General features: G+C 35.1%; 1 protein-coding gene across 1 annotated transcript; it reads left to right on the top strand.

The window, feature by feature from the left end:
- The first annotated feature begins 16,018 nt into the window (after positions 1-16,018).
- On the top strand, positions 16,019-16,600 carry LOC141672090 (uncharacterized). The gene has a single exon (XM_074478613.1). It carries the CDS (start codon positions 16,019-16,021, stop codon positions 16,598-16,600), a length of 582 nt encoding a protein of 193 aa, XP_074334714.1.
- The last annotated feature ends 1,838 nt before the right edge of the window (positions 16,601-18,438 follow it).

Below are 18,438 nucleotides of genomic sequence, written 5' to 3'. Positions count from 1 at the left end.
AGTATTAAAATTTAATTTATAAATATTTTATATATGCAATATATATGCCAAAAATTCCCAAAAATTGTGAATAATGCAAAAATGCAAAGAAATAATATAAATGAAAGTTCTATAATTTTATAAAAATAAAAATGTGATTTTTTGTGGGGTTTTTGACACCCAATGGGGCCCGGAAAATCATTTTTCGCAAAACGAGAAAATTTATAAATTATCTAGATGTTCAGGACAAGGCGATTGTAAAAGGCATTTGATGAAAAATAAGGCCCATTATTTTATTTGAAATACTGGTTTTAAAATCATCGTTTGGGTCATAAAACGTTTGAAATAAAACCTATAAATGCATAATAAAATATCTGAAAAATACCTTAAAAATACAGAAATGACATGGGATACACGTATCACGTAACAGTTAGGGTTTATCAGATAATCACACATAAATGACACATTAATTCACATATTTTATTATAATCATGATATAATATAAACGTAAAGTTCCCAGTCGTTACATCTTTCCCCCCTTAAAAGGATTCTGTCATCAGAATCTTCTATGAAAACAAATGAGGGTATTTCTCTAATATTTCACTTTCGAGTTCCCAGGTTGATTCTTCAACCATAGGATTTCTCCAAAACACTTGCACTAAATATACAGACTTATTTCTCAACACTTTCTCTCGCCGATCTAATATTCTTACCGGCTGTTTTATAAAAGACAAATCAGGTTGGATTTCTATCGGCTCATACTCGATTACATGCCTAGAATCAGGATTATATCGCTTAAGCATGGACACATAAAACACATTGTGAATATGCTGCATATGAGGCGGTAAAGCTAATTCGTATGCAACTTTTCCCACTTTCTTCAAAATTTCAAACGGTCCAACGTATCGTGGTTTCAATTTACCCTTATTGCTAAATCTGGTTAATCCTTTCCATGGCGATATTTTGAGTAGTACGTTTTCTCCTTCCTGATAGTCCATATCTTTCCTGGCTTGATCAGCATATTTGCGTTGCCTGTTTTGCGCTGCATCGAGTCGTTTTCGAATGAGTTCAATCTTTTCTTTCATCTATTGAATTAGTTCTGGACCCAAAATTTTGCGTTCTCCAACTTCATCCCAATATACCGGTGATCTGCATTTTCTCCCGTACAATGCTTCATACGGTGGCATTCCAATGCTGGCGTGATAACTGTTATTATAAGAAAATTCCACTAGGGGTAGATGTTCATCCCAACTGCCTTCAAAATCGATCGCACAAACTCGTAGCATGTCTTCAATCGTTTGGATAGTTCTTTCACTTTGCCCGTCAGTTTGCGGATGATAAGCGGTACTCATGTTCAATTTAGTTCCAAGACATTCTTGAAATTATCTCCAAAATCTTGAGTTGAAATGAGGATCTCGATCAGACACGATAGATACTGGAACTCCATGTCGCATCACAATTTCTTTGAGATATATGTACACTAGCTTGTCGAGTGAAAATCTTTCATTGATTGGTAGAAAATGTGCCGACTTCGTGAGTCTGTCAATGATTACCCATATAACATCATGATTTGCCTTTGTCCTTGGTAGTCCTACCACAAAATCCATCGCTAGATGTTCCCATTTCCATTCTGGAATGTCTAATGGTTGCAATAATCCACTCGGACGTTGATGTTCCGCTTTAACTCGCTGGCATGTGTAGCATTTACTTATCCATTCAGCTATTTCCTTCTTCATGTTCGGCCACCAGAAGTTTTCTTTCAGATCATGATACATTTTTGTACTTCCTGGATGAATGGAATACTTCGAATTGTGCGCATCTCGCATTATTTCTTCTTTTAATTCTACTACGTTAGGGATCCAGATTCTCGACGCAAAGCGTAAAATTCCTTCATTATCTTTCTGAGTTGTGATTTCTTCTCCCGTCAGGTCGTCATCTTGATTCATCACTTCATTTTGACAGCGGCGAATCTTTTCTAACAATTCCGGTTGGAAAGTCATAGTGTAGATAGCTTCTGCAGATTCATTGGGAATACGAATCTCAATTTCCAATTTATCGAATTTCTTGATTAAGTCTTCACACGAAGTTAACCGATTCAATCTTTCTTTCCTGCTCAGCGCATCTGCTACAACATTTGCTTTCCCTGGATGATAACTAATCGTGACGTCGTAATCCTTTATCAATTCCAGCCATCGACGTTATCGCATGTTCAGCTCCTTTTGCGTAAAGATATACTTTAGACTTTTATGATATGTGTAAATTTCACATTTTTCACCGTAGAGATAATGTCTCCAAAGCTTCAACGCAAATACGATCGCTTCCAATTCCAGATCATGATTGGGATATTTTTGTTTATGAGGTTTAAGTTGTCTCGAAGCATATGCGATGACGTTACCATGCTGCATCAGTACACATCCTAACCTGCGATACGAAGCGTCGCTGAAAATGACGAAATTTCCTAGCTCGTCTGGCAATACAAGTACTGGTGCGGTTACTAACCGATTTTTCAGCTCTTGAAAACTTTCTTCACACTTATCACTCCATTCAAACTTTTCACTTTTTCGAGTTAACTTGGTCAGCGGCGTTGCTATTTTTGCAAAATCTTTGACAAACCTTTGATAATATCCTGCCAATCCCAAGAAACTTCGAACTTCTGTCGGCGTGCTTGGTCTTTCCCAATTTAACACAGCTTCAATCTTCGCTGGATCGACTTGGATGCCTTCTCTACTGATAATATGCCCTAGAAATTGTACTTCTCTTAACCAGAATTCATATTTCGAAAATTTTGCGTATAGTTGCTCTTTCCTCAGAATTTCCAAAGCTATTCTCAAGTGTTATGCATGCTCTTCTTCTGACTTGGAGTAAATCAAGATGTCATCAATGAATACAATCACGAATTTATCCAAATATTTCTTGAATACTCTGTTCATCAAATCCATGAATGCTGCTGGCGCGTTTGTCAGACCGAATGCCATTACCAAAAACTCGTAATGCCCATATCTTGTACGAAACGCAGTCTTTGGAATATCTTCAGCTTTAATCTTCAATTGATGATAGCTTGATCGCAAATCTATCTTTGAAAACCATGCTGCTCCTTTTAGCTGATCGAACAAATCGTCGATTCTCGGTAAGGGATACTTGTTCTTGATAGTGAGTTTATTCAATTCCCTATAGTCAATGCATAATCGCATGCTGCCGTCTTTCTTCTTCACAAATAACACCGGTGCACCCAATGGGGATACACTAGGTCGTATGATGCCTCGATCTAGAAGATCTTGCAGTTGCGTTGACAATTCCTTCATTTCGACTTGAGCCATCCGATATGGAGCTTTCGAAACTGGTTCTGTACCTGGTGCTAGATCAATTGTGAACTCAATTTCTCGATCTGGTGGTAATCCGGGAAGCTCGTCTGGAAAGACGTCTGGAAACTCGCACACAATTGGAATGTCTTCTATTCTAGGACTTCCTCTTTCAGTATCTAACACGTAAGCTATGTACGCCTCACATCCTTGTCAAAGCAATCGTTTAGTCTGCATCACAGTAAGAAATTTCTTCTGCTGTTTTTCGCCTTTGAATATTACCGTTGCATTTTCCGCAGTTCGCAATTTGACTCTCATATTCGTGCAATCTATCTGAGCATTATGACATGCTAACCAATCCATTCCCAAGATAATATCGAATTCTCCTAGCTTAAATGGAATTAAATCTACCGAAAAATGATGTCCGGCTATTTCTATATCACACGCAGGACATACTCGATCTACCGGAACTTGGTCGTCATTCTGCTAATTTTATAATTAACATTTCGCCCAACCATTCGATTTCACAATATAACTTATCAAGAAATTCTTCAGAAAGAAATGAACGAGTAGCTCCAGAATCAATTAATACTTTTGAAATTACGGAATTCACCAAAAGCGTACCTGCAATAACACTCGGACTCTGCACCGCTTCTTTCATGGTCATGTTAAAAGTTCTTGCTTTGGGTTGATTAGGCGGCGGCGGAGGTAATGCTAACACTCTCGGAACACTGGCTGCCATAGCTGATCCTTTGCAATTTCTGGCGATATGCCCTTTCTTTCCACACTGGAAACAAGTCATCTCTGCTGTTCTACCTGTTGGACATTCGTTAGAATAATGCCCTTTCTGCTTACACCGATAACACGTTACATCCCTTTTGATACATATACCAGTATGCTTTCGATTACATGTCTTATAGTACGGCACTGGAACTCTGACCATTCCCTGCTGACTGGAGGTTTGGAAACGATTACCTGCCTTCTGTGAACCTTGTCCTATCCTTTTAAAATTCAAATTTGCCCGGGCTTGGAATCCCGGCTTTCTGCTGGACCGATCTTGGAAACTTCCCTATCCCTTGTCTTGCTGAGATCTTTCACTTTCCCCTTCTATAATCAAAGCTTTCTGAACTACGACGGTATACGTCGTTAATTCGAAAACTGCAACTTGGCCACGAATCCATGGTCGTAACCCTTCTTGAAATCTTTGAACTATTTTTTCTTCAGTGTCAACCTGTTCTGGAACAAACCTAGCCAACTCAGTAAATTTGGCTTCATATTCTGCCACGGACATATTTCCCTGCTTCAGTTCTAGAAACTTAATCTGCATTTGATTCTTCACATAGCAAGGAAAATGCTTTTCTAAAAACAACTCTTTAAACCTATCCCATGCAATAACTTCTTCACCCTCTAAGGCCTTTTTAGATTCCCACCAATAATTCGCCTCTCCTTTCAACAAGTAACTAGCAAAATCAGTCTTCTGGTCCTCACCTACCTTCACTAGTGCAAACGCTTTCTCTACTTCTTTTAACCAGGTGGTAGCTTTAATAGGATCAGTAGTCCCTTCAAACTCTGGAGGTTTAACTGACTGAAACTGCTTAAAAGTAACAACAGGTAATACTTGTGGTAATTGAAGCTCAGGACGAGGTGGCTGTTGTAATATTTGTTGTTGTATCTGCTGTTGCTGATGCTGCATCTGCTGCTGCATCATTACCATCTGTTGTTGCATCAGATGGAACATTTGGTTCATGGTCTCATTAGTCTAATCTTCAGAATTGCTGTTAGAGGTCTCAGCCCTAGTCTTTCTTTTTGGTGCCATCTTCTTCTGATAATAAAACAGGTGATATTTATTTAACAGTTTAATAAACAATCGATAATATGTATGGAAAACAATTTATCCTGTATTCATAACATGGTTTATTTAAAGAAAACAGTTGCTGAGTGTACAGATTGGAAATGTAAACAGTTAAATAAAATAATTGTTCTTTTTTTTTCAACAGGAATTATAATATGAAAAACTGTAAAGTGAAAGTAAATGCTGTAAAAATGTAAAGACTGAAATTTAAATAAAAGAATTTGAAAAAGTTCATCTTATATATATGTGACACCAGCTTCAGGTGTAAATGCTTGATACAAAAAGTCTCGGGCTACTGGTGATCACTACGGCTACAAGTCACACTATCGCTACAAGTTAAACTACTACTACAAGTTAAACTACTGATACACACATACACACTACTCACTAGGTTATACTATGCTGCCTCTATATACACATGTACTCTGGAGTCACCATCTCAAACCCTCTCAGAACCCAGGCGGAATACGCCTAAGCTCCTCTCTAAGTGCCTGGACCAAAGTCTGTGCCAAGCGAAAAACCCTGTAGAACTCTGCAAAAGAAGGAGGTCCATCATGAGTCAAATCATCCAGCTCCCAAGTAGCACTCATCAACACTGACTGTAATCGCTGTCTCATATAATAATCCGGCTGTAGGGCCGCTAACGGTCCTCTGTCCCTCTGATCAAACAGATGCATAATCTCCCGACACTGTGCCCGCCAATACTCCACATCATCCCTCATAACTCTATACTCATGGTATGGTACCATATGCGGCTGAGCAACCTGCCCTACTGACTCCTGAGAAGGAACCCTCGGAATACCTGCACCCTGCTGGGGTAAACCTAACTGTAAATCCACATCATGCTCTCCCATCCCCTCTACTGGAATCATCTGAACTATGTCCGGCTCTGGGGCATGCACTGGTATAGGAGGTAGCAATGGTGGTGGTGGTAACTCCTGCTCAATACCTAGTATAAACTGGTGCTCAATAGGTAAAGGAACCATCGGCTCGAAGAACTCAAATGGATCAAACATCTCTATGGGGTCATGCACTATCCCCTGTACTGGTGGTACCGGCTCCTGTGGTAATGGTGGTGGAGGTGGTAGAGGAGGAAACAAATACTCAGATACTGGAGGTATGGCTGGTGCTACTGGCCCAGTGACTGTCCTCTCAGAAGATGCAAAATAACCAGAAGATGGCATCTGATAATATACCAAAGAAAAAAAAAGGTCATTAACAATCCTAAGATTATTTCCTTATTCTAATCTGACCTAAATCCTAACACTATTCATCCTAATTTGACTATCCCTATCTTATGTGATCTCCCTATCCTATCTTAATCCTAATGTTCTTGTTTTCAGGGACCAAACCTACAGCTCTGATGCCAAACCTGTAACGCCCTCCAGACCCGGGGTATAAGTCTGGGGGTTACTTGCTAATCACCAAACCTGTACAATCTGATTAACAATTAATAAAGAAATGAAATTAAACCCCTTTAACACTAACCAGGATCTTTTTAGGTTGAAGTATGAAAACAAGAACCACTAACTACTTTAATTACAAACCAACATTCAAAGTCTCACAAACTCTCTTTATTACAAACCATTGCCTAATTCATTTTAAACTAAGTTCAACTTTTATTCAAACACACACACATACTATCTATCAACACTCCACCTGCTCGGGAAACTCAAAGCTTTCTTCCTGGATTGGGATCAACACCTTGGGTATAAGAGGATCCCGAGGCTTGACTCGCTTCTTTACCACTCGAGTCCTGATTGGTTTCATATTCCTTCTTAACTGAAAACAATAAGGTGAATAACAACAAAAGGGGTGAGCCAAAAGTTGCTCAACAAGTCCATAAACATATAAACAGTGTTAAAGCATTTTAAATGAATCCGCCATCCCAGGTATATCTTCCAAGATATAACCTCACGAGAATAGAAAGAAGGCCATTACTGGAGAGTATAAATAAACTAAACTGGACACAAGTTCGCATCTATATTCTGCTGATCAGTCAGAATATAATGCAGATCCATATCTCAATATATAGATCCAGTCGGGTACCCAGGCACTACGGCCCACATCGAGGCACCAGTCATCCCGGTCCTCAGGATTAAGACACACTGAATCCCAAAATATCATTATCCAGTCCATCGCTTATCAACCGGGACAATTGTTATGCTTTGATATATTCCAAACACTAGAATATATCAATCTCCATGTGTTACCAACAGAATATGAATCAAGAATCCAAAGAAACGGAGAAATCAAGAATTGAAATGAAATATGAACAAAGGAATAGGGATTGTATATTAGTGATCAAGAACAATAATCAAGAGAATGTAAATGTGATAAATATTTGAATCAATATCACTATTCTGAAAGTATAATAGAGGAAAAACTTGCCTTCTGCGCGACTTACTGCAATTGAATCACTTATGTCTATCACCTTGGACTATTACCGACTCAACTGGCCTGGCTGGCTTAGCTTCTGTTGGCAAAATAGACTGGTTAAGTCACGTCGTACTTCATTTGCATCTTGAATCGACTTCAAACCGATCCTAACATCTACCCATGCGCTTATGACTGACTCATGTATTACATATAAGCAAGTAAGACTCGATTAACCACGTAATACACATAAGCACATAAGCACATAATCATTTTTATGGTTAAAATAATTTTTAAAACCAAAATCGACTCGCTGATCGTTCAACTGATCGTTATCTGACTCGTTTCCCATTTTTCCGGAATTTTTCGGACTTGTCTCGGCACGTAACTTGACTGATAATCAAACAAGTCACAAAATCAACTAACTTCTAAAAGAAATTAAGCTTTGATATTATTTTCAATGAAAAGGATTCATTTTTCTGAGTTAACAGGCTTTCGTTTCACGCAAAACGGACTAACGGTTGAATTATTATTAATTAAATACTGATAATTCCATTTATTAATCATTATAAATAATTATTACTAATTTTTAAAACCCAAAAATAATTTTTAAATCATTATTTAAGAAAATCAGAATTAAAAATAATTTTTCTATAATTTTTGAAATTAAAATGAATTTATTATGATTTATTGAAAATTATTTGATTAATTATCAAAATAATTAATCATTTTTAAATAATTAATAAGTAATAAATAAATAATAAATAATTAAGAAAATAATTCAATCTGATTTTTAGAAAATAAATCACAATTATTTAAAATATAAATTAGTTAATTAAATAATTAATTAATCAATTTACAAAATAAATAAAACTGATTTTTAAAATTAATAAAAATAAAAAGTAAAAATAATTTCCAGAAACAGTTGTCAGAAAACCATCCCTGACAAAATCAGATCAAACCCGGGTATTTTACACGGGTCAAACGGGTCAAAATCCGGGTCTTGAAGAACACACCGGATTTTGCCCAGAATCCGGCCATCGGTGCAGAATCCTGTGAGCCACTTTCAGGCCAAAAACGAAACCGTTTGGTTCGTTTTTCACAGGGTTTCAATTCCAAATCGTTCTGGCAATCTAATTCTGGTAATAACATCACAGAATAAACCTTGGGTCATCTTCTCCGATCAAAATCGACATGAACTCCGGCCAAAAACCCAAATCATTCATTTGTACATAAAATCAAACGTTATATAGTGCAAAATGAAGCTAAGAACATATACAATCAAAGCCCTAACATTACAAGAACCAAATATTCACAGAAATCATCGAGTTGTGTTTTGAAAATTCGACCTAAACCCTAGAAATCGTGAATCATTATCCAAGCATCGTTTGTTCAATTAAACACCATGAATCGACTGTAAATCATCTGAATCGACTGTAAATCATCTAACAAAGCTATATCAATCATCAAAACATCAAAATAACCCCAGAATCAAAAAGCCCTAATTCGAACATAAACCCTAGAAATAAAAAAAAACGATGCAATAAAACGTGAAATTGATACAAGAAACAGAAAGAACGGATCAAAACCTTCGATTTGAGTACTTGAATCACACGATTTGATGCTGTAATCAGTGAGAAATCACGACTTGATTCTTCGACCCGAACCTGTTCTTCCCGACCCGATTTCAGAGAATTTTTGGTAATTTTGCAGATTTTAATGATTAATTATAATTAATTAAATAAAAATTAGGCTATTTATAGTAGTAAAAATAATACTCCTAATTAAAATTAAGGGGCTAATTATACATTAAATAAAAATATTGGGCCCTAATTTTTATAATTTTTGAGTATTAAAATTTAATTTATAAATATTTTATATATGCAATATATATGCCAAAAATTCCCAAAAATTGTGAATAATGCAAAAATGCAAAGAAATAATATAAATGAAAGTCCTATAATTTTATAAAAATAAAAATGTGATTTTTTGTGGGGTTTTTGACACCCAATTGGGCCCGGAAAAATCATTTTTCGCAAAACTAGAAAATTTATAAATTATCTAGATGTTCAGAACAAGGCGATTGTAAAAGCCATTTGATGAAAAATAAGGCCCATTATTTTATTTAAAATACTGGCTTTAAAATCATCGTTTGGGTCGTAAAACGTTTGAAATAAACCTATAAATGCATAATAAAATATCTGAAAAATACCTTAAAAAAATAGAAATGACATGGGATACACGTATCACGTAACAGTTAGGGTTTATCAGATAATCACACATAAATGACACATTAATTCACATATTTTATTATAATCATGATATAATATAAACGTAAAGTTCCCAGTCGTTACAACTGTCATTTGATTTTTGGCAACATTTGAGAAATGGATTCAAGTATTTCAGTTGTAGGGAGAAATTTAAGATATATGATATTGAGATTGAGTGTGGATAACTTTCTTGGTGAGAAAAAGAAAGTTTCAAGAAGGATATAATATAACACTTAAAGATTATAATTCTCATTGGTTGAGAATTGAATCTTTCATAAATTTCTTCTGTAACATCAGTTACTTCCTGTAATGTGCTCAATCTGTACTGCAGTGAACATATGAACTTAAACAGAGATTAGTTTCTCCCATGCACTAATAAAAATATCTGAAATTAAGCATGCACAACTGATTTGAATATGAACAGTCATAAGCATTCAAGCACAAACACGACAGTAAACAAATAATCAAATAAGGAAGCAAAAAAAGATTAAAGATTTTCATTAATTATTAGAAGATGAATACAAAGCAGAATCATAAAATAGTCCTAACACAAGCTAGAAACTATTCCTAGAAACTATCCCATCTTCAACTTCTTCAATGCTTCTTACTTCTTCATAGCTCGGCGATGATAAATCCTCGAGATAGTATTTGCAAGAGAGATAATGTTCTCTTACAGCTCAAGAGTCTCAAGCATACGCCTCTCAGCTTCTTTGGCTAGGCGCCCTTCTTCAAGAGTGGTCTCTACTTGAAAGAATGGGAGATCCATTTGTTGTTCAAAGGAAAGCTTCTCATAGACTGACGATGAAACGTCATGAGGACTAAAGATTTGATTGTTAATCTTGAATCTACGTCCCCATGGGTCATAATAGACTCGACCCTTATCGAGCTTGAAATCAAGAGAGTAAACCCCATCGTGAGTGCGAGTACAAAACTGGTTTTGAGCCATTGTGATGATATGAGGAGATGATGAGTTGTGAATGAAAAGGCAGTGAAAAGTATTGAAAGTGGAGGGTATTTAGTAGATACTTACATCAGTAGCTAACCCATTTCAGCAATTAAAAGATATTCCAATAACTCACTGTTCATTAAAAATACCGCTTAACCATTTATTTTGAATAAATTCAAAATAACCAATGAAATATAACAGTCAATCATGGTTTGGCCATTATCAATATTTTAGTTACGACTATCAGGATTTATCAGTCAACACTGGTTTGACCAATATCAGAATTTAACAACTACTGATAAAATCTATTAGTCAAAGCAAATTTAACTGATAATAGAGCATATACGCATAATCAGTAATTCAATATGCAGTTTTCAGATAGAAATCACAGAAGTTAATTGCATGTTATCATGACATCAACATTTAACACAATAATCAGTATCTAACAAGTACTGACACATAATAAGATACCATGCTTCAAATATCAGCAGTCTTAATTATCAGAGTTTGAGAATTGTCCTGATATTATTCCCAATTCATTCACTAATCTTGTAAAGGTAGCTTCATATAGAGGCTTGGTGAATATATCTACTACTTGCTAATCTGTTGGAACAAAGACCAATTCCATTGTACCTGCTTCCACATGTTCCCTTATGAAATGATACATGATGCTGATGTGTTTAGTCATTGAATGCTGCACTGGATTTCCTGTCATTGTAATAGCATTTTAATTATCACAATATATATGAATAGCAGAATAATCTAACCCATAATCCAGTAACTGATTCTTCATCCATAGAATCTGAGCACAACAACTTTCTGCAACAATATATTATGCTTATGCAGTTGATGTGGAAATTGACTTTTGTTTCTTGCTATTTGATAGAATATATATTTATATATATATTCTAAGGGATTTTATCCGCATATTTATATAATTTTGTATTTATTTGGGTATTTATTAATATTATTTTACTATTTAATGACAGAAAATAATAATTCTCAAAGTTGAAAGGGATTTGGCCTATTTGGGCTAAAATCATATGGAAATTCGAATTTGTTGGAGGGCTTGCGCAACAATCGGTGTTTTGGCCTTAACTCGAGTTCTGGACATCAGATTTGGGCCATCTACCAGTCCAAGCGAAGCTAAAAGAATTATCTTTAATTTGGAGGTGGTGTCAAATTTTATTTTGGATTAAACCAAATCGGAAACAGGCCTGCAAATCAGCCTACGAATTTCATAATTATCCAAATTCAATGCGGATTGTATTTTATTTTAGGAAACAATTAAAAACACTTTTATATTAGGTTTTAGATGACTATTCAGTTGGAGGAGAGGAGAGGGAGTGTATTTTTATTGAGAGAAAAACTTAGAGAGAACTTGAGTGAGGATTGAAGGGATTCACTCCAAGTTTGAGAGATTTCGTAAAGTTGTATCTTTCTTAACTATATGCTTTTATAATCATGGTTACAATTATATATATGTGTTTGTTTTTTTCATATATTATGAGTAACTAATTCCATAATCTGAGAATTTGGTAGTATTCATTGGTTAACTATGATTATGTGATTATACTGTAATTTCTTTGTCTTGCTAATCTGTTGTTGAGTGCTTAACACAATTGAGGGAGTAGAGAACCCTTTATCTGTATCTTTAGGAATTGTAATGAATCGGGAGATGAATTGCAATTTTAGTTTATGATATGACAGACATAATTCTATTATTTGATTGGGAGATTAATATGCGAGTTATGAAACAGAAATTCCATAGGCTTGAACAGTTTATAATTATATTTTGATTGATCATTGGAGTGACTTCAATACGTAGTTGTAAGCATTATATTGTGTCTTGGGAGAGAATAATATAATCATTGGAGGAATGTTTTTAGCAAGAGCATGAGACTTTAATATCACAGTTGATCCACATTCGTTAATATCAATGAAGAACCCTTATTCCTGGATTGATTTCTATCATCGTTAAATCGTTAATTCTATTTGCTTATTAGTTTAAATCTCCTTCTATAATGGCTTCCAAATTACAATTTTGCCCTTTAATGTTGGAAAAATTAACGATTTAAACTAATAAGCAAATAGAATTAACGATTTTATAATTAAACTACAAATACTAAATAAAAAGGAGGCATGTAAATAATATTATTTACATGCCTCCTTTTTATTTAGTATTTGTAGTTTAATTATAAAATTTCACTCACCTCATACTCATTTTCAATTTGTTTCACTCACTTCACATTATATTTTTTACATATTTTATTAAATAAAGTTTTATAAAAACAGTTTTAAAAAAATTATAATAATTTTAAAATAATCTATAATTTTATTGATCTATTTTTTACATTATAATGTAATATATATATATATATATTTAATTTTCCATTCATTTACATTATAAATTAGTTTTATTATAATTTGATATTAAAAATATGAGATATTATCAATATTTTTATATATTATGAATTAGTAGATTGTTTTTTTTAAAAAAATATACTAAAAATAAAAAATTCTTATTTTTAGTTATTCCCCATCCCCGTAGGAATCCCCGTTCTGGCGGAGATCGATAATGAAAAGAATTCCCGTTTCACATTCAAGGTGTACTCGGGGATCAGGAGCGGGGATAGTAATTCCCGACCCCGAAGTGACCCGAAGCATATTCCTACAAACAATTTCAAATATTTTTGTTATAATGATATAGTTTGGTTTTTTTATTAATTATATCATATTGCTTTCAATAAATATCTTATCTAAAAATTCCCGGGCTAAGTTAAAACGAACTGTACGATAAAAAATAAGCTCTCACCACTAAAGTTATCTAATACCGCTCTAATAGTATGTATGAAAAGAAAAAGAAAAAAGACAATCCAGTGAAAAGTTAAAATAATTATCTATCGTATTCAAAAATTATTTCTGTATAGATGCAAACTCGTTCGAGATAATATTTTAATATATATAGAGACCTGTGGCTCGCACGGGCTTTTACGCTAGTTAGTTTAAAAATACAAACCCAATTATTCTTCTCACTTCTAAACAGTAAAAGAATTAAAACCTGAACTAGTATTAAATTTAGTCTTTCCTTGTGAACGATACTCTTAAAATATACATCAACAAATTGGCGCCGCTGCCGGGGAAGACATCAGTATAAATTTTAGGTTAATTATTCCTTATTGTTTAAATTTTATCATATTTGTTTCCAAAATCCATCTTATTGTGTTTTCTTTTCAGGTGGTATAACTCTCATATACGACATTCTGCAGGTTCGGGAAATTTAAAGTTTGACCCAGAAATTGAACGCACTTTTCGAGCTTTAAGGAAAGAGGCGAAGCAAAGAGAAGAAAGAGACAAGATGGGTGACCGTCAAATTGCGAATAATGTCAATCCTGATGAACTTCTATTTGGGATCATGAGACTTCTAATCTTGCAAACTGCATTTACAAGACTCCAGCGATTAATGCAGCTCAGTTCACTATTAATCCGAGTTTAATCCAAATGGTGAGCAACTATGCTTTTGAAGAGGATATTGAGCGAGAGGATCCACACCATCATCTACAGCATTTTGTGCATATGTGTGGTTCATTCAAAATCACTAGAGTGACTGCTGACCAAATTCGTCTTCACATGTTCCCTTACTCTATAAAGGGAAGATCTTTGGAATGGTTTCAACAACTTCCTGATAATATAGTGGCTACTTGGGAAAGTCTCTCAGCCAAGTTCCTTGTCAAAATACTATCCTTCGGACAAGACTCAACAAATGAGGGCAATCATCATAAGTTTCAAGACAAAACTAGGTGAAGGCTTATATCAGGCATGGGAGGGATACAAGTCATTGTTAAGAAAATGTCCACATCATGGATATTCATAATTGATGCTTTTGAGTACTTTTTATGGGTCCTCGAAAAAAGAAGTTCGTTTGAGTTTGGATGTGGCAGCTGGAGGAGATTATAAGAAATCACCAGTAACCAAAGCAAAAGCACTTCTCGAGCAACTGACCGCAAATAACTATAAATGGGCACCTAGTGGTGCAAACTCATTAAATCAGCACAAGATACTGAGATAATAAACTTGCTCACTCTTAAATTGGATGCTTTGACTCAAAAGGTACGTGGACAAAGGGCCAATGTTAATGCTATCTCTGCTCTAATGAGAGAATATAATGATTATGGCATTGATCAATATGCATATGCTCCTAAATTTCCCGAGGAAGCATCTTTTATTCAAGGAAGACAATCTTGGCCTGTCCAAAATAATTCTTACTACAATCCAGATCAAAGGCCGAATAATAATCTCTCTTATAGCAACAACCATGCTCAAAATCCGACATATGTAGTTCCAAGACAGAATTCATCTCCAGGTTTTTAGCAGCAACAATAATATCAACTTCTGGTTACAGAAAAGAAGGAACCTGCTGATTGGGAAGTCACACTCAAAAAAATGATACAAGGAACTACTGGGGCCTTCGCCAATATAGAGACTAAATTTGAAAATTTTGATTCAAGGCTTGATCAGATGGAATCATCTCAAAAATGTTGGAATCAAAAATTGGCCAAATTGTAAATAAGGTTGGTGTTCATGAACAAGGAGCACTTCCTAGTCAACCTTATGTGAATGTCAAAGAGTAGTGCAAGAGAACACCAACCTTATTTGAACAAGGATCCTTTAGTTTAGGTGGAATTATGCATTGAATGACAGAACTACATTCTTCATTAAGAGTGATTATTTTTACCTCCTCAAACTTCTTCCTATTGGATAATACCTCCTTCATAAATTTTTTATAAAGGGGAATTTGAGCCAATATATCAGCGAACGGAATACTAATATGAATCTCAGGAAACATCTTCAAAAACTTTTCATACTGCTTCTCTAACTTGCAATTTTTTAACCTTTGTGGAAAAGGAATTGGAGGTATGTATGGTTTCATCACAGCTTTATGTGTGGCCTTCTCCTATTTTGGTTCGTTGTCAACACTTTCAGAAATCTCCACATTAACTTGATGTGTTTTTCTCTTCTTAGGAGGAAGAATCTCATCTTTAAGTGTTGAAGTCACATTAGGAGTAGAAGAGAACTACCGGAAATTGTGACTTCAACACTTAAAGATGAGATTCTTCCTCCTAAGAAGAGAAAAACACATCAAGTTAATGTGGAGATTTCTGAAAGTGTTGACAACGAACCAAAATAGGAGAAGGCCACACATAAAGCTGTGATGAAACCATACATACCTCCAATTCCTTTTCCACAAAGGTTAAAAAATTGCAAGTTAGAGAAGCAGTATGAAAAGTTTTTGAAGATGTTTCCTGAGATTCATATTAGTATTCCGTTCGCTGATGTATTGGCTCAAATGCCCCTTTATGTAAAATTTATGAAGGAGGTATCCAATAGGAAGAAGTTTGAGGAGGTAAAAACAATCACTCTTAATAAAGAATGTAGTTTTGTCATTCAATGCACAATTCTTCCTAAACTAAAGGATCCAGGGAGTTTTTATTTGCCATGCACCATTGGTGAAATCGGAATTAAAAAAGCCTTGTGCGATCTTAGAGCTAGTGTGAGTTTAATGCCACTTTCTATTTACAAAAGACTTGGCTTGGGAGAGTTAAAGAAGACAAGAATTTCACTGCAGCTTACGGATAGATCAATAAAATATCCACTAGGTGTACTTGAAGATGTTTTAGTAAAGGTGGATAGATTTGTTATTCCGTATGATTTTATTGTGTTGGAGATGAATGAGGATGTTGATATTCCAATTATTTTGGGAAGACCATTCTTGGAAACTGCGGGAACTAATATTGATGTGAAAGCTGGTAATCTCACATTGAACGTGGGAGAAGAAAAAGTTGACTTTGATCTTGATCAAGCGGTGAAAGGATTATAAGTTAAAACTGGGTATTATCTAGTGGATGTTAGGGAAGAACTTGTAAACAAAGTCAATGATCATACTCGTAGAGTGGAAGCTGAAATTGATGCTCATTATTATCCGGCATGTGAATTTCAACGTGTTAATAAAGTAGATATTATAGTTGGACCATTAGAGATGGTTTCAAGATATCCACCATCAAATTAAAAGAATCACATACGTTGAGCTAATGACGTTAAACAAGCGCTTTTTGGGAGACAACCCATGACTGTTGTATATATAAATAACTAAATATATATATTATTAGTACGTGTTTGATATTGAATGTTACTCCCCCCAGCATGACTTATGTGCTTTATTGTTCTTACAGGAGTTGAGGATGAAATTTTTACAACTTTTGACATTTTTTAAAGGGTGAAGAGCTTAGAAATCTGGGTCATGCAACCACGATTCTCACTACTATGGAATTTTAACATCTGACAATATTTAGAAATCTGCATGACCATGCTCTTTCTCAGCGTGATCATGCACATATACACATCTTTCGACTATTTTTTTGGACATTCAGCATGTTCATGCCGCCTGCAGCATGGTCACGCACCACTGTAGCATCCGCATGTAGAACACACAACATGATCAAGCTCCTCATGGGTTCCCAGAATTGGAGTGGCTAAAATTTTCTTACAATTTGGCATGTCCATGCCAATATCTGCATGATCATGTACCCATATAGAAACCTCTGACATTCAAGTGGTGTGTTCATGCTCCTCCCGCAGTTCGGCATCTGGAATGTTTTGAAGATTTGGCATGAACATGCCAATCTCCTGCATGTTCATGCTCCTCCATTACATTCTCACCCAGTCTAGCCTCAAACTGCTGTGATTGTTTTGTATTTTGACATGATGAAGAAAATCACTAGCATATCCATGCTTGGACTATACTGCTGCAACTTGGTAGTTCAGCCCATATACGTACTCTACATGTTTATGTATCACCATCTCGACAAAATTAGACATGATCATGCTGCTAAATAACATGCTCACGCACTCTCCATCTCCAGCCACATGTATGAATTGGTCTTTTAGCACATCAAGAATGATCATACAATGATGTCCTTGTACAAGCTATAAGAGAGTGTATTAGAGGAGCATGTCATGCTTCTTCAGACACGCTCATGTCGTATGTATAACAAGCTACTGTGATGTTCCTTCCGTTTGGCATGATCATGAAAATAGTCTAGCATGATCATGCATGGCCTCAACCAAGCTCCTGGGATGTTTTGTAAATTCTGTGTTAGGTCACACACACTGTAGAAGGGGGTTTAATACAGTGTTTACTACAATCAAATCGAATATAAGAACTCAAGTAACAGAAAACAGATTTTATTCAACACAATAAACTCTGTTATAATATGGAACTGTCCTCTCTCAGTGATGAACAAATTATCACGAGAGCTGCTAGGGTTACAATAAATAATAACTTCGATAATGATAACACTTATAGTGTAAACCCTATGCCTGTGTTTATATACTACACAATTACAAGATAAGTTCTAATTGATATGGAATATAATTCTGCTTCCTAAAATATATCAACTAGTTATCTTTTCTTCCAAGTATTCTATTCTTCATAGAATTCTTTCTTCATGCATATTTCTTTCTGTCTTAGTCTCGATCTTATTTCCTTTCAATCAGCCGCCTACCTTATCTGAAAGTCTCCTTAAGTCCTGATATTATCTCATGATAAATATCTTCTGATAACTTAAGTTCTGATAACTTAAGTTCTGATCTCTTAAGTCATGTCTTCAGTATAAGTGCTGATTTCCAGTTAAGTACTGATTTGTCCTGTTAGTTAAG

The sequence above is a fragment of the Apium graveolens genome, chromosome 1 (assembly GCF_009905375.1).
Source record: "Apium graveolens cultivar Ventura chromosome 1, ASM990537v1, whole genome shotgun sequence".
NCBI classification, from domain to species: Eukaryota; Viridiplantae; Streptophyta; class Magnoliopsida; order Apiales; family Apiaceae; genus Apium; species Apium graveolens.
The sequence above is the reverse complement of the archived record's forward strand: the minus strand, read 5'-3'. Positions and strand labels throughout refer to the sequence as shown.